The sequence below is a fragment of the Xiphophorus hellerii genome, chromosome 17, assembly GCF_003331165.1.
Source record: "Xiphophorus hellerii strain 12219 chromosome 17, Xiphophorus_hellerii-4.1, whole genome shotgun sequence".
Lineage (NCBI taxonomy): Eukaryota > Metazoa > Chordata > Actinopteri > Cyprinodontiformes > Poeciliidae > Xiphophorus > Xiphophorus hellerii.
Genome location: NC_045688.1, coordinates 5,647,617 through 5,674,331, shown reverse-complemented (window position 1 = coordinate 5,674,331; position 26,715 = coordinate 5,647,617). Strand labels below are relative to the sequence as shown.

The 26,715-nt window shown below is 38.8% G+C and overlaps 3 protein-coding genes, 1 long non-coding RNA gene and 1 pseudogene across 4 annotated transcripts; 1 reads left to right on the top strand and 4 right to left on the bottom strand.

Annotated features, from left to right (window-relative positions):
* Window positions 1-6,031: 6,031 nt before the first annotated feature.
* Window positions 6,032-9,566, bottom strand: LOC116736909 (uncharacterized). Its single transcript, XR_004342701.1, has 3 exons — window positions 9,384-9,566; window positions 7,836-7,945; window positions 6,032-6,734 (listed from the first exon to the last, which is right to left on the bottom strand). It is a non-coding gene; the product is annotated as an uncharacterized LOC116736909 (long non-coding RNA).
* Window positions 9,567-12,591: 3,025 nt separating this feature from the next.
* LOC116737143 (trifunctional purine biosynthetic protein adenosine-3-like) lies at window positions 12,592-13,426 on the top strand. Its single transcript, XM_032590157.1, has 4 exons — window positions 12,592-12,736; window positions 12,801-12,942; window positions 13,047-13,162; window positions 13,235-13,426. Exons 2-4 carry the CDS (start codon window positions 12,903-12,905, stop codon window positions 13,424-13,426), a joined length of 348 nt encoding a protein of 115 aa, XP_032446048.1. The 5' UTR covers window positions 12,592-12,736; window positions 12,801-12,902.
* LOC116737142 (methyltransferase N6AMT1-like) lies at window positions 12,949-15,853 on the bottom strand (annotated as a pseudogene).
* Window positions 15,854-16,335: 482 nt separating this feature from the next.
* On the bottom strand, window positions 16,336-19,818 carry LOC116736908 (protein mono-ADP-ribosyltransferase PARP11-like). Its single transcript, XM_032589783.1, has 7 exons — window positions 18,861-19,818; window positions 18,658-18,772; window positions 18,512-18,581; window positions 18,335-18,398; window positions 17,082-17,215; window positions 16,829-16,980; window positions 16,336-16,743 (listed from the first exon to the last, which is right to left on the bottom strand). The coding sequence occupies exons 1-7, from the start codon at window positions 18,954-18,956 to the stop codon at window positions 16,493-16,495; spliced, it is 882 nt and encodes a 293-aa protein (XP_032445674.1). The 5' UTR covers window positions 18,957-19,818; the 3' UTR covers window positions 16,336-16,492.
* Window positions 19,819-21,197: 1,379 nt separating this feature from the next.
* Window positions 21,198-26,496, bottom strand: LOC116736907 (protein mono-ADP-ribosyltransferase PARP11-like). Its single transcript, XM_032589782.1, has 8 exons — window positions 26,175-26,496; window positions 25,950-26,074; window positions 24,633-24,753; window positions 24,426-24,501; window positions 23,746-23,818; window positions 23,354-23,481; window positions 22,906-23,057; window positions 21,198-22,818 (listed from the first exon to the last, which is right to left on the bottom strand). The coding sequence occupies exons 2-8, from the start codon at window positions 26,064-26,066 to the stop codon at window positions 22,502-22,504; spliced, it is 984 nt and encodes a 327-aa protein (XP_032445673.1). The 5' UTR covers window positions 26,067-26,074; window positions 26,175-26,496; the 3' UTR covers window positions 21,198-22,501.
* Between the last annotated feature and the right edge of the window lie 219 nt (window positions 26,497-26,715).

The following is a 26,715-nucleotide window of genomic DNA, read 5'->3' as shown; positions in this document are numbered from 1 at the left end:
TCTTTTGAATACCTAAATCTTCATTTTGTGATTGTAACATTTTGTAAAATCATAAACTTCTAAAGAAAATACAAAAAAAAAATCTAATAAATTAGTTATAAAACAAACAGTCTCCACTGTAAATTATTAAATCTGGGCTTCTAATGAAATGTGTGGAGCTTTTCCTGTAAAAACTCTTCTCAACAGACTAAAGTTCATACTCAATAAGATATTCCGGATATATCTGATTTGGATCAAATATGATGAATATCATCAGATCGTCGAGATCATCCACACAGCTGTCGCGAAAATTTTCAAGACTTCCATGATCTGGTTTAGAGAAATAAAACTCTCCAAGTTTCGATTTCCCAACCATCACCCGAGCAAGAAAGATCACTTTAGTGAGTTTACCGTTTGTTGGAGCTCTCCTGTTCTGCAAATGGCCCCGCTTTGATGGTAAAAAGGGTGAAAGTGGTCCTCTAAATGCAACGACGGTGTCCTCAGGCTTCTGGTTCAGTTCCTCATGAACCGGCCTCACAGCTGAACGGGACACAAACATGCAGGAAGCTGCTTTTTTGTCACTAAAGCTGAAAAATTTGGTTTACGGTTGTTTAATCAACCAAACTATAAACAGACTGAATGCAGATTCAGGCTTAAGATGGAGATTCTGAACAATCAGAAGCTTCTCTCAATAATACAATTGTTTCATTTATTCTTGTTACTTTGGCATGTGAAGCTGATAACTATGACTGCGTGTCTCGGCTATTGAAGATGGGAGGGAAAAAGTATACTTGTATATACAATGTGATGCTGTCAGTAATCCTGTCAATCCAAGCACATATCAGTCCATGGTTGGAAGTCTACTGTATGCGGCGATGACAACAAGACCAGACATAGCACAAGCAGTGAGTGCAGTGTCAAAGTTCAATGCAAATCCAAATACTGCACATCTGACTGCTGTGAAGAGGATTCTTCGGTACCTGAAGGGAACTGTTAACCTTGCTCTAAAGCTGGGGTGTCAAACTCAATTTCACCAAGGGCCACTTCAGCATATTGGCCACCCTCAATGGGCCACATTGACGGTATAAATCAGGAATGCCCAAGTGCAGTCCTCCAGACTGCAACTTTTAGATGTGTCCCTGCTAAAACATACCCCAGACAAAAAGTTGACTTCCCTCATTAGCAGCAACTCAGTTCTGTAGAGGCCTATGAATGAGTCAATGATCCAGGTGTGTTAGAGAAAGAACGCATCTAAAGTTGCAGAGTGATAGGTCTGGAAAACTAGACTTGGGCAACCCTAGCATAAATGTATGAAAATACAATGTTAAAAATAAATTAAACAACACCTCATATTGTTAAATAACTGATTTTATGTATTCAAGTTTTAAATATTACATTTGAGTTTGCATGGATGTAAAATTACTGCTCAGTTTAAAAATTACAGTATTTTTAAACTGAGCAGTTTAAAAATATGCTCAGTATTTTTAAACTGCTCAGCTAAACTTCGCTCTTTAGCTTGTTAGCTTGTCGATGTTTCAGTTTTATTCGCTGGGAAAATTAATCTTTGTCTGCTTTAAAGATAAGCAGACAAATAATAAAAACCAAGTTTTGATATTAACTCTCAACTTCATTCACAAAACGTTTTCGTTATTTATTACACAATGAACATGCATTTCACATAAGAACAAAACAATGAGGTGATGTTGCATGTCCTTGAACACAACGCTGATCACTCTTCACCCTGTCACCAACTCACACACATCCTCATTGTGTTGTGTTCTGTAAATAAACAAAACACAAGCAAAATCAATAAACTATATGCATATTCCAGTATACCGAGTTTTGGTTTTACATTCATTCTATTTAAATTTAGTTTGTTCGTGCTTACCAATGTTTTCTGGCCAGATGTCTGGCACCGTTTTCCCCTGGTCAGTTCGTCGATGTCTGGTTTTAGTTCTATTCTGTGGCAATCCGCAAAACGGCGTGTAGGTTTTCGTCAGTAATGCGCGATCTGTGCTTGGTCTTGTTTAAATTCATTATTGAAAACATCTGTTCGCACAGATAGGTGCTTCCAAACGTGGACAAAACACGAGCTGCATGGAGTCGAAGCTGTGGCATCAAATCAGGGGGCAGGAGACGGTAAAAGTCCTCGATGAAACATCACGGGACTTCGCTCTTTAGCTTGTTAGCTTGTCGATGTTTCAGTTTTATTCGCTGGGAAAATTAATAATCAGCTTGAGGTGACTCTGCTGCACTCTAGTGGCGAGAAGCCGTAATGTTGGTTGGTAAGAATCGGAAGGCATTATGGGATATGTAGTTTGTAGTCAATTCGTGTTCAAAACCTATTTTAAGTCAATCAATGGGGCTGTAAAACGGTGGGAGGGGAGAGAGGGCCACATAAAATGACGTAGCGGGCCACATGTGGCCCATGGGCCTTGAGTTTGACACATGTGCTCTAAAGTATGACTGTTCAGGGGACAAAGATTTGACTGGTTTCTCTGATGCTGACTGGGCTGGAGATCTGGGCACAGAAACGTTTGTATTTCCTGCAGAGGATGAGAAGAGCACACCTGCCCCCGCCCATCCTCAAGACGTTCTACAGAAGCACCATAGAGAGCATTCTGACCAGCTGCCTCTCTGTGTGGTGGGGAGGCTGCAGCGCCTCCGACTGGAAGAATGTGAGGAGAGTGGTGCGGACAGCAGAGAGGATCATCGGGGCCCCCCTTCCCTCCATTCAGGACATTTCATCCCAGCGCTGCGTGTCCCGAGGCCGAAACATCATCAGTGACCCCTCACACCCCCACCATGGACTGTTCTCCCTGCTGCCCTCTGGAAAGAGGTTCCGCAGCATCTAGTACAGGTCCACCAGGTTCCGAAACAGCTTTTTCCCACTTGCCATCAGACTGCTGAACTCTTAACTGGACTGCACTCAAAATCTGGTCTCCACTTTATACCTTGCACATGTACAGAGCTAATTAACTTCTATTTTACTGTCAGTCCTGCACTTTATATTTTATATTTAGATTTATATTCATATTTTATACTGTATTTTATTTTATTCTGGAGTAACCTCACAACATTGCAAGCTCAAAACACTGTCCTGAGCCGTATGCAACGAAATTTCGTTCTGTATACACCCTGTGCATGCAAAGTGACAATAAAATCAGTCTAAGTCTAAGTCTAAGACAACCGCCGTTCAACAACAGGCAACATATTTCTACTCAGCGGAGGAGCAGTGAGCTGGCTAAGCAAAAAACAAGCAACGGTTGCACTTTCAACAGCAGAAGCTGAGTATGTTGCTCTTAGTCAAGCAGCTCAAGAAGGTACCTGGCTGAGAAGATTACTGAGTGATCTTGGAATGGTCACAAAGCCTACAGTGATTCTGGAGGACAACCAAGGAGCCATTGCAATAGCAAAGAATCCGGTGGACCATTCAAGAACCAAGCACATAGATATTCGTTACCATTACATTCGTGAATGTGTGCAGAATGGAGAAGTCAAGTTAGAATATTGTCCAACCGATGACATGAAGGCAGATATCTTGACAACGCCTCTTGCAAGACAGAAGTTTAAGTATTTTAGAAAAAAGATTGGACTTTTTCCAATGTAAATCTGTGATAGAATGTCTTGCTTTGTAGTTTTCATTATAAAGTTGACTATTTTTTGTTGAGTATAGCAAGACAAAAAGTAAACTATAAACAGAAAATGACTAATACGTTAGTCTTGCAAGTTGAGTTAAAATTTATTTCAGCACTATCTTGTGTCTTAATACCATTGTAAAAAATTAAGTGTGAGTGTTGAAATATGAAGCAGTATTTGTTCAATGATTAATGGAGAGGCTGTTATGCTGCCATCTGCTGTGTCTTCTGAGTACTGCAGTTGTATTGTACTGTTCTGAGAAAGACAATAAATGAACTCACGTTGAAACGCCTGTTCTCTTCACGTCTGAATATAGATATTTATGTTTTAGGGACACTTTTTAAGCCTAAAGGTGATTGAACAGCGATAATCAGATCTGATCTGATCACTAGTCGTACGCCTACGGTTAGCTAAGGTAAATAGATAGTTAGTAACTAGCTAGGTAGCAGATTAAACGCAACAAAATATCCACTCTTCTGATTGGCCAGTTTGGCTATAAATGCAGATTTTAGAAAAAAACCATGTTAAAGCATAAATCCAGTTAAACTGGCCAATCATTTGTTCTGTAAAGGAGGGATAGTTAAGAAAGCCACAAACCCATCTCTCTTGTGATTGATTAGCTTAATTGCGCCAAAATCTGGACTTTCCTTAAATGTTTCAATTATTTTGATATGAGAAAACAGTTTAAAGCATAAATTTGTCCAGTAGAGGGAGAGACCCAGGGTCACTCACTCAACCTAAGTAGAGGGAGAGACCCAGGCAAAAGGAAGCCAAAGGGGTACAAGAGTGTGTGTGTGTGTGTGTGTCTCTCTCTCTCTCTCTATCTCAGGATTCATATGTCCAAAGCACAGACACTATCCATTGTGCCAAGCAACTGATCGATTCCAACCTGTACAAGTACCACTAAGCAGATTTTGCTTACAAAATTACGATAACAGGTAACGAATTGGGCTCGAACACAGGATTCATGTGTCCAAAGCTCAGACACTATCCATTGTGCCAACCAAGCAACTGATCGATTCGAACTTGTACAACTACCACTAAGCAGATTTTGCTTACAAAATTATGATAACAGGTGACGAGCTGGACTCGAACACAGGACTCATGTGTCCAAAGCACAGACACTATCCATTGAGCCAACCAAGCACCTGACAAATGATCGATTCGAACCTGTACAAGTACCACTAAGCAGATTTTGCTTACAAAATTATGATAACAGGTAACGAGCTGGACTCGAACACAGGATTCATGTGTCCAAAGAACAGACACTATCCATTGTGCCAACCAAGCAACTGATCGATTCGAACTTGTACAACTACCGCTAAGCAGATGTTGCTTACAAAATTATGATAACAGGTGACGAGCTGGACTCGAACACAGGACTCATGTGTCCAAAGCACAGACACTATCCATTGAGCCAACCAAGCACCTGACAAATGATCGATTCGAACCTGTACAAGTACCACTAAGCAGATTTTGCTTACAAAATTATGATAACAGGTAACGAGCTGGACTCGAACACAGGATTCATGTGTCCAAAGAACAGACACTATCCATTGTGCCAACCAAGCAACTGATCGATTCGAACTTGTACAAGTACCGCTAAGAATAAGCAAAACGCTAAGAAGGTTTTGCTTACAAAATAATGATAACAGGTAACGAGCTGGGCTCGAACACAGAATTCATGTGTCCAAAGCACAGACACTATCCATTGTGCCAACCAAGCACCTGACAATTGATCGATTCGAACCTGTATAAGTACCACTAAGCAGATTTTTCTTAAAAAATTATGATAACAGGTAACGAGTAGGGCTCGAACACAGGTTTCATGTGTCCAAAGCACAGACACTATCCATTGTGCCAACCAAGCAACTGATCGATTCGAACTTGTACAACTACCACTAAGCAGATTTTGCTTACAAAATTATGATAACAGGTAACGAGCTGGACTCGAACACAGGATTCATGTGTCCAAAGCACAGACACTATCCATTGTGCCAACCAAGCAACTGATTGATTCGAACTTGTACAACTACCACTAAGCAGATTTTGCTTACAAAATTATGATAACAGGTAACGAGCTGGACTCGAACACAGGATTCATGTGTCCAAAGCAAAGACACTATCCATTGTGCCAACCAAGCAACTGACAACTGATTGATTCGAACTTGTACAACTACCACTAAGCAGATTTTGCTTACAAAATTATGATAACAGGTAACGAGCTGGGCTCGAACACAGGATTCATGTGTCCAAAGAACAGACACTATCCATTGTGCCAAGCAAGCAACTGACAACTGATCGATACGAACCTGTACAAGTACCGATAAGAAGGTTTTGCTTACAAAATTATGATAACAGGTAACGAGCTGGGCTCGAACACAGGATTCATGTGTCCAAAGCACAGACACTATCCATTGTGCCAACAAAGCAACCGACAACTGATCGATTCGAACCTGTATAAGTACCACTAAGCAGATTTTGCTTACAAAATTATGATAACAGGTAACGAGCTGGACTCCAACACAGGATTCATGTGTCCAAAGCACAGACACTATCCATTGTGCCGACCAAGCAACTGACAACTAATGCATTCAAACTTCTACAAATACCACTACATAGGTTTGGCTTTTCATCTTTTAAATTGTGTTAGTGATATCAAAATTACTTGTGTAAAATAATGTTAGAGAATTGTTAATGTAGAGTGTTTCCTTTTCTAGCAGACTGTTGTGTGTCCCCTGCACAGGAACTACCAGGTGTGAATGAGAAGCTGTACGTCGTTGTCCTTGTCAAATAAACAAACATATGAAATATGATTGACATTTGTCTTTGTTGACCTTTCATTTAGGTGTAAAGCACATGTTTTTATGCTAAAGTTACACAAGACTTTTTCTCAAAATACTTACTATTTTGGGCCCGTGCAGCAACCGGTCTTCTGGCCCGAATGGGCTTCGGCACAGGCCGTAAGTCTCCTTCGGTGACGTACTGGAAATCGTCTGCGGTTGCAGTGCTGAGTTTCTCGGACACATCCTCTAAAGCAGCCAAAACTTCCCGTGAAAGACCAGGAAGCGCTGCTCGAATGGCATCGCGGATGTCCTTTTGTGTATCCGTCATATCTGTTGAAATACAGAAAACTAAAAAAAGGTTGATCTCTGAACCATTCATATCAAGCCTTTACGCTGCCAAAACACTATGCTTTAATGGTACAAACCGATTCCCATCTTTTATGTAAGATGATAATGGCCACATGTCAATCGGTTTACTAATGCGTCTGCATTCTAATCTTCTTCTTTCATCCTTTACAAAGTACATGTGGTAGTGTGGAAGAAATTCTCCACAATGCACTCTCATCAGAACATGAAGTGCAGATTCATCCTTCACCAATGTAAGGATGAGTTCAACAAACTCCAGTGACTCATCATTCCTACTGATTACAAATTATTCCATTATACTGCACATCTGCGGGAGTCATTGTATCCTCACTGTAAAGTTCTAAATAAAATGGTGAGCCATCTTTTATTTGCAAGGTCGGGAGAGTCACTGTTCCAGCAGAAAGAAAGGCCTGTAACATCTGATGTCTCTCTGAAAGAGTCAAACACAGATGTTTGAAGTTCTTCAGTTGTCTGGCACATCTTTTGAAGTAACTATGTTTGCTCTCGAACCGCATGGTCCGGAGCCTGATGAGTGGACCGCATTTCAGAATCGGCCCTGGATAATGCTGTAAATAATGATGTTTAGGTCTCGCTGCGTTATCTGGAAACAATACCTTCCTGGTTTCCAAATATTCCTGGATGAGAACATTCAAATATGCAACCTGAGGATTGGAAATTTGCTGAGCACAAATCAGGTCAACAATATCCTTAAGCTGCAATGTTAACTGCCGTATATCACCTTGTGAATCCTGCGCCTCATCACCAATTAACAGAGGCAACGGTCTCAAGAAATTCCAGTTTTGTACTGCTTGTCCACTGAGTTTCAGTGCTTTTGGAGTGACAGCACAAGGTTTGGAACAAGCATCTGTTGCTTTGTATTTGAATTGTCTGATGAGCCTGTTGTCTGATGAAAATTGTGTATGTCAGCCGTTTATTTTTGACAATCGTGTATTTGAGATAAAGGGCGACATCATATGAGAGGACACCCTCGAAGATGTCACGGCCAAGACGAGGGGGATGCCTGGTGAACAAACATTAAAGTTCTCTAAAGTATTAAACACTGACCTGAACTTAATCCCCTGTACTTCTGTCACATCCTCTCTTTCCAGCTGTTTAGTGGCAGATTGATACGTTTCTGGAGTCCGCTCTGGTCCGATGATAGCTGGATTTTCACTCTGAAATTCAGAGCGAGTAATCAGACAATATCTGCAGAAGTACTGAGATGTACTGACATTTTCCGCAAAACCCCCGATGCGGCGAGAGCCCGGGTTGTCTCCGGCAATGCGATACAGTGCTCCTTTCGTGACTGATTCATCTGCCATAGTTATCCCATTCTCCTCTAGTATTTTCGAGTCAGTCAACAGTTCTGAAAAAACTCTGGAATGGCCAAATTCCTCGAAATCCTTCTCTCTACACAACAAGACCAACCGCATATGATCGGTATTTGATCGGACATGGGGTGGCATGTTGAGTAGAGAAAAGTAAACGGCAAAGATCTTGTGCTTTTTTTTTGCAGATCCCAATGGGTTCACAACTTCAAATGCATCTTGATAGAGAACCAGCTTGAGAGATTTTTGGTTTTCTTGAAAAAATACATTGGACTTAAACACCTTACCGTCGTCGCGGTCGGAGAGAACTTCGGCTTTTGAAATGCCGTGAGCCGTCGTTAGGCCCTGCCGATATTTGGAATCTAACATACCTTTTTACGTATTTAGCACAGGAACGTAGTATGCAAATCTATCTTTTCTGTCCTCGTCTTTGCCCAACAACACTTTTTTGGGTTCCCCATATTTGAACATGTCTTTAAAACACCGGGCTCCAGAATAAGCCGTTCTTGATGGAAGTTGATGGAAGAAGATCTTGTCCCTGTAGTTTTATGTAAAACATACAGACATTACTAAGATACGAGTCACTGAAATTTGGTCCATCTATGACTGTGTCTTCTGCATCTGGCACACTGGAATCTTTTGTAGTAGCACTTGCAGCACTCTGAGTATCTTCATTACTTGTTTCACAAATCACATTTTCCAAATAATTTTTATGTTTCCTGGAGATGTGAGAGGTAAAGGAAGATTTTACACGAAACACAGAGGTGCACCCTTTCACAGGGCAGGTTACTTGGCGCCCCTCTACTATATGCTCCTTCAAGTGAACAACCAAAGCTTTTATCCCTTCACACTGCCATTTACAATGTGGAACTGTGCATTTTAATTTCGTTAAACTTGTGTCCAGAGCAACTCTTGGCATGCTATTATGATGACGATAGAAGGGTGCTTTTAAAGCTGCATAACCAGTACACACCTGCTTGCAACCGGCTGCGACACACTTGAACATACGCCTTGGTTCGTTGCGATGCAGTTTGCAATGGAGAACAAAGGCTTTAACAGATTTAACTGTTTCTGCACACAGGTTGCGTGAATACATCTTAAATATATTACTTCGATGGATAGCTTACAGCAATGGCGATACAAAACAGATGTAAGCAATAGCTTTGTGGAGAGGCTAACTTTCCACAACTTCTTTTTCTCCTCGTTTCCCCTGAAATTTCTTTTCAACCAACCGAATGCAACTCAAACTATTTGTTTTCTGAAAATTTCCGCAATATTTCCTTACCTGAGAACGAGAGCCGATCAGACGGAGAAGGTTGGATGATGAAGTCTCTGCACAATCTGAGCGGAATAGCTGGACAAAAACGCGAACCACCGAGTGCGACGGGTCCTCAAATGCAGCGCGCTGATCGGTCCGTTCAAATCCACCGCTTCCAAACTTCCGCCAGAACTCCACTTCGTCTGTCCGCGCGGACCAGGTGCAGGTTCCCCTGTTGGGCCATTAATTAAGACTGACTACAGGCTGCCTGCCAGGTCTACAGACAGGAAACTTGACTTACATGACTTTTGTTAAACCGAATAAATTATATTACAATATAGACTACAAATATCTCTAAAACATTTTCTGTGACTGAGTACAGATTATTTTAATTTATTTGTTAATGAAAAAAATCCAATATTGGCAACAAGATCATTTACAGTACAGAACATTTCGTGGAAAGATATTTAATTTCCATAATTCAAAAAGTCAAACTTTAATAGATTCCAGATTCAGGACCCACAACTTAAGACGATTGCAAGTATTTCTTTATTTTTACACAATTTGGGCTGTCAGGAGAATTAAATGCAAAGGTTACAGCACTACTACAATTTTTGTTTTCATTTCCACAATAGTGTGCATATTGACAGTTTTGACCTGTATACTTTAGATTAATTATACATGTAAAAATTACGATATACACTGCTAGAAAAATTATAGTATATTTTTGTAATTGCCACAGCAGTATGCATATTGAACAGTTTTGAACTGTATACTTTATAATTATTGAATGCAAAAACTACGGTATACATTGCTAGAAAAATTACGGTATGTTTCTGTAATTGTCACAACAGTATGCATTTTTAACAGCTACTAACTGTATTATTTAAGAAAGATGAGTGCAAAAACTACAGTATGTACTACTAGAAAAATTACAGCATATTACTGTTAAAAGTATTACAAGATTTTTTTTAACAGCAGGGCAATGTAAATTTTCTGAAAAAACCCCCCAGTAAAAATTACATTTTTTCCTAATTATCTTATTTACGGTAATTACTTGTTAAAGAAACAGTCTAAAACTGATTTCCAATTTACGGTTTTCAATTTTCATGGTTTACTTTATTTAACTGTAAAATTTACGGATATTTTTTACAGTGTAGGAAGAAAGCAATGTTCATAGTATGGTTTTATTTTCGTCTGAAACAACACTTTGTCTTTTCTAGCTGTCATAGTAACTCAAAGCGGAAAAAAAGAGCCGCATTTGCGCATGCGGTTGTGAAGTCAGCGCGGCAGGTGCAAAGAGCCCACTGTAATAAACAAAGATGATTTTCTTTTTGTTCCTCTACCGCCCTCTTGTGGTCGCAGCTGATAATGATCCATCTAGCAAGCAAATGCTAAGATGACGTTCGGCGTCCAAACAACAATGAGAAGAATCGTGGATAAAAAAGCCAAATTTCAGCACAAATTTTAAACATTATTCAATACACAACTTATTGTTTCTATATTCTGTTTCACATCTTTCAGAAAGTAACCGATAATAATAACTAAATGTCTATAATACTTGTGGTTTTCTTTACATAAGTTCTAAAGAAATCAAATCATAAAAACGCTGATGACCGCAGACCGCTTCTGTACTCAGAAGCTGAGTTGATGCTTCTGAGTACGATTCGCATATTTAAAAGCGAATCGTGTCCAATTTCCAGCACCGGGCTCACTTATAGAAGTGAGGATTTTTCTGTTCTAATTTGAAAATGAAATGAGAAAAGAACTGGGAACAAAAACAAGATAAAAAAAAAATACACAGAAGGTGCAACAAACCTTCAGCAGCCTCATCTTGTTTATGTCAGCTAATGACGTCATCATTTACAATAACAAATAGCCCATAAAAGCATCACTTGGACTGTTATTTATTATTTAGCATTTGGTGAAATATGCATTTTCATATCAGTCAGGTAATTATAAACCCTGTATTGTTAACTATTACATCATAAATATACCATATATGATGCAGTTTTTTCCTATTTCTCTCTTTAATGACACACTTCCACCCCTCCTAGATGAATTAGATGGATCGGTTCATTTCTACAGCAGGTAGAGATAAGAGAGAACCAGCAGGACACTGACCGGCCAATCGGATGTTCTCCTGACTGAGAAAGTGGGATAATATCTCATCTCTGCGGTAAGTTGGGTTTTTAAAGCTCTTCGTAGCCTCTTAAAACATCCTGATGAAAAATGAATCAAACCTACTTTAGACAACTGAGAATCAACAACCAGACAGTCAAGACATAATATGTTAGATATCACTGTTTTAATTTTTTTAAATTTAGGTGGGTTTCCTGTTTTTTAAAAGAAAAAAAGGAAAACTAGAAAGAAAATGTATTTATAATAAAGCAGATGTTGAGTTTCTCTAATAAATGAAACCTGGACTCTGAAAACACTGATATAAAAGTCTTATAAAAACACAAGACATTTATTACGTTTTATTGTTACAGGAGCAATGAAGAAATATTTTAGTAAACAATTATATGGTTTAATTTCAACGGTTAAGTTTTAATGTTTTAAAACTTTCCTCTGACAACTCCTGATAGTTTTTTGTGTTTTCTAAACTCCAAGTGTTTAGAAACACTAACATGTTGTACATATGTGTAACTACTGTATGTAAATAGTTGTCTCAGAGCTGAATCCTCTTTGGTTCCGATTGGTCCATTCAGAGAGAAACCAGCCGCTGAGCTGCAGTAGCGTCAAGGTCCAGTTCTCCCAGTGCAGTAGTTCAATCAGCCACTAGAGGGCGCCGGACGTCTCCAGCTCCTCGTGGTTCTTCTTCAGCTGATTTTCTGCAGGTTTTCTGCTTTCTTGGGTTGATAAACAAGAAGTCTGAGGATGGCAGCTTCACCTTCATCGTCCTCCTCTTCCTCAGCTGCAGCATCAGTGATCCTAGAGGTCCAGTTCTTCTGGGTTTCTGCTGCTCAGCTTCTGATCTGCTTCACTGACAGCTTCAGCTTTTCTGTCTGGACCAACAGATGATTGATTTGCTGCTGGAAACGGTGATGGTGCAGCAGATCCTGCAGGGGGCGCTCTGGGGCCTCAGTGTTCAGGTCGGTTACAGTCACATCTCCCAGACTCCTGAATCTATTGGTTCCTTCCTGAAACGATTTCCTGCAATAAAATGTTGGCTGGCAATGACCTGAACACTGAGCAAAACCTGAAAAAGTTCAAATCTGACCTACAGTTTTACAGCTCAACTCATACAAAAGGAAAACATGACAATAAAGGTGTTTGTTGTCACCTGAAAGGGGGAGGAGCCTAAGGTGTTGGTGGTTTCAAACAGCCCTGGAGCTCAGGGTCTGAAGAGAGCAGCGCTGGCCGGCATCCAGACCAGGGTAGGTTGGGATTCATCCTAATTAATGTGAAGTTTTACTCATCTCTGTTTTTGTCTTCCAACAGGTTGTGGATCACAAGCTGTATGGCAGCAGAGCTGAGTTTGATGCCACCATTGACCTTCTCCTTAAAGAGTTTGGAGTGGAACTGGTCTGCCTTGCTGGTTTCATGAGGATCCTGACTGGGATCTTTGTGAAAAAATGGCATGGTAAAAGTCTGTTTATGTGTAAAGTTTTATTGTGTTTAAAAATAAAATGTATTTTTGTGCTGGTTTTTTCTTTTGTACCCAAGTAACTGTAACTTTAACTTTAGGGAGGCTCCTCAACATTCATCCCTCCCTGCTGCCTTCATTCAAAGGGGTCAATGCCCAGCAACAGGCTCTCCAGGCCAGAGTGCTGATAACTGGGTGCACCGTCCACTTTGTAGCTGTAAGTGTTGCGCTAACACATATAAAGCTCATCAAATAAATCCACACAATAAAAGTTCTTCTGTTCTTCTAGGAAGAGGTTGATGCAGGCGCCGTCGTGGTCCAGGAAGCCGTTCCGGTGTTGGTTGGAGACACAGAGGAAAGTCTGTCGGCCAGAATCAGGGAGGCCGAGCACAAAGCGTTCCCTAAAGCTCTGGAGCTGGTGGCCAGTGGAGCGGTACAACTGGGACCAGATGGAAACATAGTCTGGAAGCAAGGGCGTTGAAATGTCTCTACTAATGCATGTCTGACTAATGATCAGAAACCATAGTTTACAATAAAGTACATCACTGTCAATTGTACTCCTTACATTGAGGACTCTTACCTGTCACCTCTGCTGGTTTCTATGGAAACGCAGGACTGACAACCTCTCATTCCCAGCTCTGGTTGACAGGCGGGTCTCTCCTTCCAGCCCAAACTGGCTCATTAAACTGATAATCTCCTCTGTGGGGAAACAAAGCCTTTAGTTTCTCATTAGGATTAGTTTTTGCATCATAAGCTATTCTACTGACCTGGCTTGTTCTCGGCGATGGTGACGAGGTAAAACAGGCCTTTACTGAGAGCAGCTGAGGAACCAGAGGGAGGAACCTGTCGGTGACCCGTCTGCCTCGCTCTCCTCCGGCCCACGCCGCCTCTACACCTCTGCTGCCCACCTGAACGGTTCAACAGGTCATTAGATACTCATCTAAGAATTTATCTATCTAGCTACATACATACATACCTCTTCTGATGGAGTGACCACATATGGAGGATTGAAGAGGACGACGTCCACCTTCCCACTAAGCCTTGGCAAAAGACTGCACCTGCAAAACAGAGATCATTTTACTATTTCAAACATTACTAATTGCTTCCTTGGACCGTAAAATTTACGGATATTTTTTTTACAGTGTATAAACATTTCCATCTTCATGACTGTATGACACCTGTAAATCAAAAGCTCTGTAACAGTAAAGCTCTTCTACATAAATAACACGAGGTCCGTCTCTTGTACACAAAACTTGAAAAGCACTGAAATGCTCATTCAGACACACTGTTTGCAGAGCAAATGTAACAAACAGTAACATGTCATTTTTCACAACAACATTGTAGATCTTATGGAAAACTGGCGTTTCACAAAAAACTTCTTAAACAACTAAATCTGCACGATACATATTTCCATGATGTTTGGCCCATTTAACATTTAATACCTTGGTGTTGATTGGTAACTGAAGAGTCTCTGCTATCTCACAGCCCCAGTCCAGTGCATTTAAAGGCACCATTTTCAGTGTTGTATAAAGTACTGAAATCTCAGAGTCAAGTAAAAGTATAGGTACCTCTCCAAAGTATGACTTTGGTAAAAGTCCAAGTCACTGACTGAAATGTTACTTGAATTAAAGTCTTAAAGTATCTGAAACGTCTTGTACTTAAGTATGGAAATTGCTGTAAAAATGGATGTACTCAAGTAATGTAATGAAAAGTATAAGTAAAAAGTAAAACAAGCAAATGTAGTTTGAATGACTTTTTTATATTTTGGTAAACTTGTCAAATACACTTAAAATAATGTACACAACCAAGTGCAGGCAAAATTAAACCTGCTAATAGATATACCTGCAGGCATCATTTAGTTAAGAAAATTAGGTGCTTTACCTATACCACAAGGTTAACTTAACCTGCTTTACAACTGATTATTATTCGTTAAATTTAGTCTAAATTGCTATCGCTATGGCTTCTGTCCCCCCTTGAACAGAGGAGTCTAGGTAGCCTGCTACAGTCAACATTAGGCCTAAGCTAAATACACCACGTGTGGAACTGAAACAATGCCAAACAAAGTTCATTTATACAGGTAACGTTATGCTCAAGATTTCACAATAGTGCCTAGTGACCAAGCTATAGTTACTGAAACAGGAGGATTATAACCATTTCATAAGAAGTTGCCTCGATGTGTTTCTTCAAGTTGGACGGGGAGTTTTTGTAAGATAGAATTTCCACATCTTCGGGCAGGAATAACATAAACTACATGCGGTACGACGAATCTTTAACACCCACGAAAGAGTATATTGTGTTTAAATAAGGCCATGGGCTCTCGTCACCAGCTGGTGGTTCCCCTGGAGCCGTGTCCGACGTAGTTGCAGTCGTTGTGGTCTCCGTCTCCTCCTCCATGTGGCTGCTGCTGATTGCGAGACTTGCTTTGTGTTTAATGGGAGAAGCGAAACAGGTGTATCCTATTGGTGGTGATGAACAAGCCCAGGCAAATAGGCTACCGATTTTGTTGCAGTCAATCAGTAGGTGGGGTCAAAACACTTGCGTTTCTCTCTCTCGCTTTTTTGTAACGAGTAACTAAACCACACACTGAAAATGTATCGGAGTAAAAGTATGCAATTAAGTTCGGAAATTAGTTATCAAAAATTTTCATACTCGAGGAAAGTATGAAGTACTCCAAAATATACTTAAGTAAAGTAGTGAAGTGTTTTTACTTCGTTACTTTACAACACTGACCATTTTACCTGGTCCAATGGTCTGTCTCTTGGGGTCAAATGTATGCCAGCTGAAAGCAATGTGACTTTGATGCTTTAATGCCAGGGCTTTTGTAACATTTTTGAAACTTTTCAACTGTTTTTTAAAGAAATTGTGTTTAGCTTCGTATCGCATGCACCAACCTGTTTTGAGAATACATGTAGGATAATGCACCATGAAATGCATTATCCTACATAAGCATCACTAAGATGAAACAGGTCTTCCCTAACTCTTTGAAAAATTCAATATGATATAGATTTTCACTGGCATCTGTTTATAAAATGTTTATCCCAGTTTGTTATGTGCTAACCACAATGGTCTTAAATGTCTGGTTGCATATTTTTGTACAATCTGATCTGTCTGGATTAAAGATTTTAATTTTAAGACACTGTTCAAGTAAATCATTTGTATGTATTATATATTGTATGTATGCACATCTGCATGTGTTGCTCACACACTCTCATCTTAATACATACAGACGGATAAAGCAGGATTAAAACAGAAAGACACACACACTTTAGTTTGGTTCTGAAGTTTATTTGTCGATTGTTTTAAATCTGAATATCTATATAGTAATTATAATGCACTGGACGTCAACAGAAATGTTGTTTAAAACCAATAGTATCATAATTTTATACTTGATATTTAATGTTAACTATGTGATAAATTAGATTATTGGATATTTTAAATTATTTATTGGCTTCAAATGGGACGTTACTCTAAAAAGCTTTCTTCAACAAATTAACTTATTTATTCGACAGACTTATCATCCACATAGACTGACTAAAGTTGAGTGAGGCTATTGGTACTCTATAAGATATTCCGGGTATATTTGATTTGGATCAAATATAATAAATATTGTGGGATGATTGGCATCATTCACACAACTGTCAAATGCGTTTTCATCATCTGGCTTAAGTAAATCCTGTTGTCCAAGTTTAAATTTCCCTATCATCACCCGAGCAAGAAATATGCTTTTAGTGTTTCCATCATGTGTGCTGTTGGTACTGTATTTGTCTGCAAATGATGCATGGATGGCAAAATATATACCTGTAAAGAGAAAAAGAACAACACGATTCAGACAGGTTTTATATTATAATTACACAAACATGATTCGTGGCAGTGGCTGTCTTACCATTACCAAATGTTCTTCCGTTCGTTTTAGGTTTCCTTAAATCAAAGTTGTACTTGCAAATGCTGTCCACGTTTTTAGTGTCAGTCCCGTGGAAAAGGCGCCTTTCAGGAATATCTTGGACACTTTTAATTTTCATAAGCTGTTTCTTCTTCCTGAAGAATGCAGAGAGTGACAGTCGGTTTAAAAAAATAAAATAAAATCACAGACGAGAAATTATTAATCATCAACTCTCAATATAAAAGCTATTTCTTACCGGCAGTATATTTCCCAGAGTTCCAGATTCTGTATTCTGCTTATTGATACGATGGATTTGGATAGGAGACCATCACGGATCACATAATCTGCCACAGTCTGATACTCTGAGGTGAGCTCACTCAGTCGGATGAGCTTAAAAACACGACACACATACATACAGTAAGTTGAAGAGGGTTTTTCCCCCCCTGAATTTCTTCCCATTTTGTCCTATTCCCACTAAAAACTTTAGTTTAATGGGGATGTGATAGACCAAACAAGAGAAAGGAAAAGGGTAAATAGGTAAGTACGGCATTAATCAGAAGAGCAGCCAAGAAAACCTTTGGTAACCCTGGAGGAGCTGCAGAGATAAACAGCTTAGGTGGGGAATCTGTTGACATGACAACCAGTTATTGTACTCTCGACAAATCTGGCCTTCATGGGAGAGTAGTAAGAACAAAGTTATGATTGAAAGAAGCCATAAGTCATTTTTAAAGTCTTTTTTGTGTGTGTGTTAGTCTATTGCATAAAATTAGAATAAATAAAATTCACAGAGTTTAGTGGCTACTATATACAAAAATGTGAAAAAGTTCAGCAGGAGTACTAAATACTTACTAAGTGAGTATATGAAGGTGTTGAGCAGAAACAAAAGCATGTCCCCCCCCCCCCCCCCCCCCCCCCCCCCCCCGCCCCCCCAATCAGGTACCTACTAAACGGTACAACATTTATTTTACTACAGATCATAAAATACCCGAAAGAAAGGTTTTCCAAATGTTCCATCCACCTAAAAAAAAAAACAACTGGATTTAAAATGAAGTAACCACATCTCACTTGCTGAACTTCATGCAAAACTCTGTAACCCGCAGAGGTAACTAAAAATGGGAATGTCACGGCTCATATAAATACTTTTTGTGGCAAAACAGAAAAAAAATAACATTTTCCAGCTAGACCTGAAATGTCCGACATTCTGAATCAGAATCATGAACAAATTGAAAGCCATTCATGCAAATAACCTACATCAAGTCACACTGTTTTGTTGCTAAATGTCCATAACCACTCAAAAGTTGTTTAGCACTGATGTAAACAGCTGCCATCTTATTTTGATTGCCATGTGTAGTTACAGTTTTCCAATAAAGCAAAACAACTGAAAAAGGGATGTCATGTTCTTTAAATTCTTTGAAATAAAACAGATTTTCTTTTTTTTTCTGATTTAGAGATAATGTGCAGGAAAACACTTTAATGTCAGGAAGCTATTTATTTTCCTTTTTTCCTCACCTGATAAGGAGCTGTAGGATCAAAGTTTTCCCAGAAAACAGGCGGTCCACAGAAACAGGAACAGCTACAGGAAAACATGAGCAAAGACGCAGCTGCAATGGTTTCACTTTCACTTTGTAAGAAATCAAACTGAACTCACGGCGCTGTGGTAAACGAGAGGCACTGGCAATACTACACCTTTTCTCAAGATTAAAGTTGCGTTGGATTCGCCTTTGTTTTCCTGTGGTGAGGTCGGTCTGCAACATCACTGCACAGAAACACACATTTCAGATGACTCCAGCTGGAAATAAATCAAAACTGTGAAAATGAGTGTTCACACACACCTGAAAAATCAATCTTGCTTCTGAAGTTCAACGTATTTATGTTAATAATGGATTTCGAGTCTCTCAAATAATATTCTTCCATGTCCTGACTCCTAATGGACTTGCTGGGATCATCCTGGAGAATGAAAACAAAAGAGAAAAGTGTCAATCATGATCACACATACACAAAATTATAAAAATCTAAAGAACAGATGAAGGTTTACCTCAACTCTGTGCCACCTCCCACAGTCTTCCAGATAATACCAACTCCACGGAGTGTCGGATATGTCCATATTTTTTTCTTCATCTAGAGCCCACATTGTGCTTATGAACTAAAGCTGAATAAAAAAGTGGACTTGCTCTACCTGTCTCTCTGTCACTCATGACTATTTAATTTGGCTTTTGAGTTTCTGTTTCCTGAACTAAACCACTCCCACTGAGGTAGGCTGGCTGTTTTACACTGAAGACTCCCAGTTAATTGTGTGAAGCAGAGTTCCTATTCAGTTTGGAAAAGTTTATGCCAGGTCTAGACAAATAGAACAAGACAATATGAGTATTTCCAGGCATTGTTTCTCATCTTATCCCGCCATTAAAAACTTCACCCTGCTCTTCCTGGTTTTCTGATGCTTAAATTAACATGCACAGCGAGTTCTAGACAAAAACCTAGCTTGCCTAGTTGTCTAATCTGTTAAAGACTGGACTTTGTAAATGACAAACAGGCAGTGATTCTGGTCCCTGTTGTCCTGTTTGATAAGCTGCAGACTGTAAAGTATTTGATTCTGTGCTGCAAAATTTATTATGCTGTGCAACATACACACAGAAAACATACAGTTATCAATAAATCCGACTCATACACTCAAAGCTATCAGTTATGAACTACAGCAACAGCTTTTTAACAGAAGCCAAAATGGTCCGTTCTTATACCAGCTGGTAATAGATACAGTCATCCAAATGACACAGCAAAAGCAATATTACATTATTAAGCAACATTACTTATTACAGTACATCCTGTGCATTCTGAAAGTATTTGTTCTGGTTAAACTTTTTCACATTGTGTTACCGCCACAAACTTTTATGTAATTTATAGGAATTTTATTTGATAGAGAGACGCTAAGCAGTGTTTAATTGTGAAGGGAAAAGAAATAAAACATGCTGGTTAGTTTTTCTGGAAAGTGTGGCATGCATTTTATATTTTTACAATTTATAGCATTTTATATTTTATTTTTTTATTTTATCTACAACTACTACTCAGTGGTAGTTGTTATTGTGTCTTGTCTCTATGCTGTAACTGCAAAGTAATTTCCCTGCTGGGATGAATGAAGTACTTCTATTCTATTCTATTCTATTCTATTCTATTTTTACTTTCCCCATTTTTAGTTTGAAACTCATAAACAAAGCTGTCAGGAGTCACTGACAGATGTTTTTTTAAATATTATAATAATATAAATGAAGGCCTCTACTATAGATGTTATGTTTATGATCTATGTTAATGGGATAACATAACACTACAACTGACTGAAGTTCAATATAATTATACATAAACACTCAAGCACTCAAATTTACCTTGGTTTAGAAAACACAGATAGTCAAATTTCTACTTTACAGAGCAAATGTTGCACTAAAGTAATGCTGTGGCAAGGTATATTCAAATAAAGAAACAATGTTCACCTTTTATTATCTTTTCTACTTGGAAAAAGCACTTTCAGCTCATCTTAGTAAGAACACCATATTATCCCACCGGTCGCAATTGTGACCGATCATAGAACACACTTTTTCATATATTTTTCCACAATTTTTAAAATTATTTCCCCTGGATTAATTCAAAGAGCTATCAATGACATCTGATTTTAATATTTTTATGTCTGGGAAAAATTTGGGTTCAAATGGGTTAGTAGTTAATTTATATTATTGAACAAAAAAATATCTTAAGGACCAATGAACACAGCAGCTACATTAGAGATAAAGCTGCAGAGAGGTTTGAAGATGAGTTAGGTTAGAACATTTCCTAAGCTTTGAACATCTATCATTCAAAAAATTGAAGTGATATCGCATAATTGCAAACTTATGAATCATTTATGAAATATCAAGAAGAAAGCTATAAAAAATATATCAAGCCAGCAAGCATGTACAAAGTGCTTTTACTGTTTGGCCAATATGCAAAGCACTGCGAGGAGGGGGGGAAAAAAAACACATCGCTGTTCAGTCTAAACACATCTTTTCAACAGTGGAAGCTTTCCTTTAGCAGGGACTATACGGCTGATGTGAAGATAATCTGGAAGAAAACTTTTAGTAGCGGCAAAAGATTTCATACTCGGACGAAGATTCATAAGAGGACACAACATACAGCCAGAGATGGATAGTTTTACTATGTATAACAGCCCAGTCAAATTCCAGAACCAAATTCAACTGGGAAATTGTGGTCAGACTATTTTAATCTCTAGCTGTGTAAATATAGTAGAGGCTTACCCAAAAGACTTGCCACTTTAATTTCAGCAAACTACAAAGTTGTGACTCAACAAGGTGAGTACTAATGCATGCCACACTTCTCAGATTTCTATTTGTTAAATTTTGACACTCTATCACATAAAATCCCAATAAAACACATTACAATGGGGAAAAGTTTAAGGCGTACAGATACTTTCACAAGGCACGTTATGTTCCGGCGACATTTTTAACGGGATAAATGTACTCCAGGTGCAAAGGTGACTTGTTTTCCTCAGGTACAGCTGTTGATGATCACACACTTATAGGACTGCATTTCTAATGTGACGCTCATCTGGTTTCCAACAGACATGAACTAGGCCGCAACAACTCTTAGTAACAAAATAAAAATGTAAGTTCAGTCGCCAAAACTTCTAAAGATACACTTGGGAGCTACAGACGAACATATCATCACAAGTTTGTGTCGCAGTGACACAGTTAGGAGTAAAACCTTTCACAGAAAGGGTAAAAAGTGCACTGATGCATGGTTTAAATAACAGAGGTAGAAGCTTATTATGAGAAGAATTCGTCAAAAGGTCACGCTTAAATAATAACAGTGACAGTAAGAAAGGTGCTTTGGATGTTATGCCAACATGACTCATGGTGAGCTAAAGGTTTTAGGTGAAGTGTTACAAAGAATTTCCTCAGACACTTCAAGTGGATTTCCTAGCCTAACATCCTAACCCATGCTCTTTTAATGGAGGTTTGGGCCAAATGCTTGAAATTTGGATACAGCCTGGCGATGAGCCAAACTCACATCAAACTAGAACTTAATAGTGGTAGTAATCCAAAGTCTATGTTTATAATTTTGAGCTGCAAATTAGGAAAAATGCTCATTTTTTTGCATTTTTAATTTAATTAATTAAATTCTTTGTAAGGATATGTTGTAAAATCACTCCTTCCCTGGAAAAAGAACAATCATAAATCACCATAAAAGCCACACATTGTCATGACATTAATGCCAATAGGACTGTATATAAACTACTGCTAACAAATGCAGGCACTCACAGTCCTTCGTTGTAACAAACTAACACCACATGAGGCCACAACATATTTTTGGTATAATAAATTGGCATATGTATGGCACTGTGGATTAAAAATAAGACGAGGGGTCAGAGTTGGAACATTGCCTTAAATCTCCAAACTGAAGCCACTGTGTAACAAGCGAAATGACACATAGTACAAAACACAGCACACGTAAGAATTTTTAACTTTTTAACAAAGTGTGCAGAATGCCGCCATTGTTTTCCCACCTTTTAAACATTTCCAAAGGCACTTAAAAAAAAAATAAAAAATCCAATGCTCCAGTTACTCACTGGAAGTGACGGGGTTTTTTTCTTCTCCCATTTCCACAAATCAAATCTGTTCATTAACTCTTTCCTCATCAATAGAACTCGATCAGATACTCTGGGTAGATCTGATTGCTGTCAAATATAACGTATATCTTTGGGTTGGCCATATCGTCCACGCAGCTGTCGTAGAAGTTGGTGAAGCTAGCATCCTTGGAGGGCGGCCTGCAGTACATGGGATGACCGACCGTGTATTCGCCAACAAGCACTCTGGCGAGGAACATGGTTTTATAGGGCGGCTCGTTGGCAAATATAGGCGGAGCGAGTCCGTGCCTCTGCAAGGTGGTGTTGTGTTTCCCGGTTGTGTGGCAGAATTTACTGGAATATTTGGCGTCTCGGGCGAAGTAGCTCCCTGCAGGAAGGAGAATTAAACGAGATTTTAAAAATCAAACAAATAACGAAACCGGTGCGTTTCAGTGTCAGTCCAAAGGGATTGTACCTTTGCCATAAACATCACCATGACTCCCTGTCAGACGCCAGTCAAAGTTAAACGTACAAATAGCTTGTATGTTGCTGTGTCCTGTTCCATGAAACAGCATTCGCTCTTCAATATCCAGAGTTCGCTTGACTTTTCGCAATTGTGTTTTCTTCCTTAGGGGAGAAACACAACACAGAGCATAATAATGGATTTACAGGTATGAAAGATTTTATTGAACTCGGTTAGTTTGACTCGTATTCATCAGCACACACAAACTTTTCCTGCACGAAATCCAAATCTGTTGCTGATTCTAAAACTGTCTTGTTGCTTTTGTTTGCCCCCAAATTGTCTGACGTGTCGCCGTCTTTAAATTCATTTAGCCAGCATATATAAAAACAATAACAGTCACAACGGAATCGTCTGCTCACAAAAGGAAACACGGCGGAATCAGTTCAAAACAACACGTTACCTGCAGAAGAACTCCCACAAGTCCAAGTTCTGGATCCTCTGGATGGATTTTATTGGATGATCCATCGTCCTATCGTACAGCCTGGCTACTTCCTTAAACTCATATGTGTCTCTACCAAGTTGGATAAGCTGCAGAAAAACAAACAAAAAATTTAAATACACATTGTAATTATGATTAGATTGTATTATTACTATTGCTCGTTCTTCGGCATCAACAAGTGTCAGTAAGTGTTTGTGAAAATCAGTCATGAAAATCATAAAACATTTTTTACAGAGGTTATCTTTTTTGGACCTAAAAATTTGTTTTATTATTTGAAGCATCTTGTGTTGTGGGGGTTTCAATTTGCATTGAATTCAACATATTTATATATGTATATATACTGTATGTCTTACCTGATAGGACTCGTCTGTATTGATTCGCTCCCAATGACATGGCACAGGCAAGGCCAGATTATCACAAATAAACCTGAAAGAACAAATCAAGGACAGACAGTTTTTAGCTTAAAAAGAATGAGACATTACACAAAAGGATAATTCCTCATCTAGTTTTTTTTTTTTTACATACCGTGTATCACAAATTCCTTCAAACTCTTAGATTCTACCTTTTTGAAGGACCACACTCGATGGAGGGTATTATGTATTTCCCAGGCACGTAATGTGATTTTATAGCACAGCCAAGCACCTACGCTTCAGTTGTACTGGAAAGACTATATTTATCAAAAACAACTTTCAAGGAAATTTATCTTTGAATCATAGCCAAATGGTATGCCTTGAAATCAGCCTCTGTCTCTTTAAGAACCCCATACGCCATATGTCATCACAACGATGCTTCTTCATGCAAAACTCAGGTGAGGACTAAAGGTCCAATGCAGAGTTTTAGGTAAATAGGAGGCGCATTGTATGAGCAGGCATTTAGGCAATTAAAACGGCTGCAACATGAGATTCTAAGATTTCTCAAACATGCATAAATCAGTGAAAACAACATTTTGGTGGGTATAATCTTGATGACTTATAAAATTGCATAAAGCTGAAGAAGTCAATTTTATGTATTTTCTTTACATATTAAATCTTACCGAAAGCCAGTGGTAGAGTGTAGGGAGCGTTTAATTGGCCTCTGTTTTCCTGTTGTCACGTTAATTTGTCGCATAACTGGGGAGGAAAAAAAATAGATTTCAGCACTAAAGAAGCTGCGATTTATGAAAATACACAAACAGTTACATATGATCCACTTCTTAGATTACTCATCTTTATTGGTAGCCTTTTAAAATATCTCAGCTTACCCGAGAAGTCCAGTCTATAGGTGTATTTGGCTGTGTAGAACTCCATGACCCCTCGCTGGTTCCTGTTATAGCACTGCTCAATCTGAGCGCTGGTCACTGAGCAGGCTGCACTGGGATCAATCTGACAGAGACATCAAGACAGAACAGAGCACACCTGAACCAATCAGATGATCAACTGGAAGGAAAGAAATTACACATCCTTGGCATCAAAAGGGAATTTTACTGAAGGGTTGACTTACAGTGCGTTGCAAATATATTCATACTTCTAACTTTTTTCCCTCCCTTTGTCATGCTATGACCTATAATCTGGTCAGATGAGACAAAAAAAGTAAATTTTTTGGACAAAATTCAAAGTGTGATAAAAAACTAAAAGTGTATGCAGTATTCAGAGGGTGAAGCACAGAGTAGCACATCTGGCTTTGTTTTTTTTTTCTTCAAAATGGTAAATGAAGCTAATCAGAGACGGATGGAGGATAATACTGGAAGAAAATGTGTCAACAGCTGCTGGCACCAGGACAGCAACATATGATCAGAGTATGAACAGAATGGTTTACAACAGCCTAGTCAAAGTCCAGATAGGGGTTGTCCTTTGAGTGCCATTCAATTTTAAGCTTGTTTTAATATCAATAAAATGTTCAGCCTCAAGAAGGGGAAAGCTGGTAAAGACAGCCCAAAACAATTACAGCTGTAATAGAAGCGGAAAGTCAATAACGTACAAAAGCACGCCACACTTTTCAGGTTTCTATTTGTAAGACAAACAAAAAATAAAAACAAAGAAGAAATTAATTTTATTGCTTTTGTTCCACTTCACAGCTATGTATAACTTTGTGTTGGTCTACCTAAAAATCATACAGTTAGGTTTGTGCCTGTAATGTAAATAAAAAATATTAAAGTTTAAGGATGAAGTGGCATTTTTAAAAAATTATTTAGGTTTATCTGGATACATAAAAAAATTCATATGGAAATTAGATATTTTTAAGTATTAGAAATGCCAATACTTTTACCACGCACTCTATTCTCTTTTGTGGAAACTATTCTTATACATTATTAGTCATTTTTTTTACAGATAAGTCGTGGTTATTATTGATTTATCAAAAACAATTGAACTTTAATTAATTTTTTTTTTTACCTTTTTGTGCAAACCAAAAACTATGCCCAGCAAATGTAACTATTTGCGAGCTTAAATACAATTAAAAATAAAAGCTTAATCTCGCACAATCTGACTCTAAATAAACTTTTTTTTCTAGCAAAACACTTGTGCAGTTTGATTCAATAAATGCATTAAAACGCATTTAAATCTGATCAATTCTGAACTACCTCAAACATGTGCCAGACTCCGCATTCGGCCAAGTAGAACCAGCACCAGTTTGGCTCTGAGGTGTCCATCTCCTCAATCTCAGTGGACTCCTCGTCTGAAGATCTGATGGCTAACATTGCTAAATCTGAAATTAACACAAGCAAACAACAAAATTACGGGGAAATAACGTATGGCACAAGGAGGAATGAAACGGACTATGCGCTCATTTCATTTGTCAGACGAACCTAATGTCGACGGGCTGTGTTTAAGTCACTGTCGTGAGAGTATCCCATGCTGTAAACAAACTCAAACAGAAAAATGCCATGTCGAGCTAGCTCTCCTTAGCGGCTGCCGCATCCGCTTTCTCTGAGCTCTGCGGAAGTTTCGCCAGATTTCAGTTTGTATTTAACTAGGCCTGTCTTCTCGAAATGTAATACCTTCATAAATAATGAATAAGGAGGATGAAAAATCAAAGAGACGGCACGAACGTGGACGAGTAAATATCATTTTCCTTCTGGAAACCGTTGTTTACTTTTATTTCCGGAAACGTAACGCAAACGTCAGCGCGAGAGTCAAATAAGGGGAAGGAAGGCGTGTTTGGGGAAACTAAACCCGGAGTTTGTCCTGCCAGGTACGCCATCAGAAGAGGGGAAAGGGGTTATTTGAGAAATATGTAAGTCGTTTCACAGTTTATCGTATTTTAGTTTTTTATCTTTATTTTTAAAACGGGAAAGTATTAAAATAATTCTGGCCTGGCTCATCCTAATTGGCGTTTTTCCAGCAGGT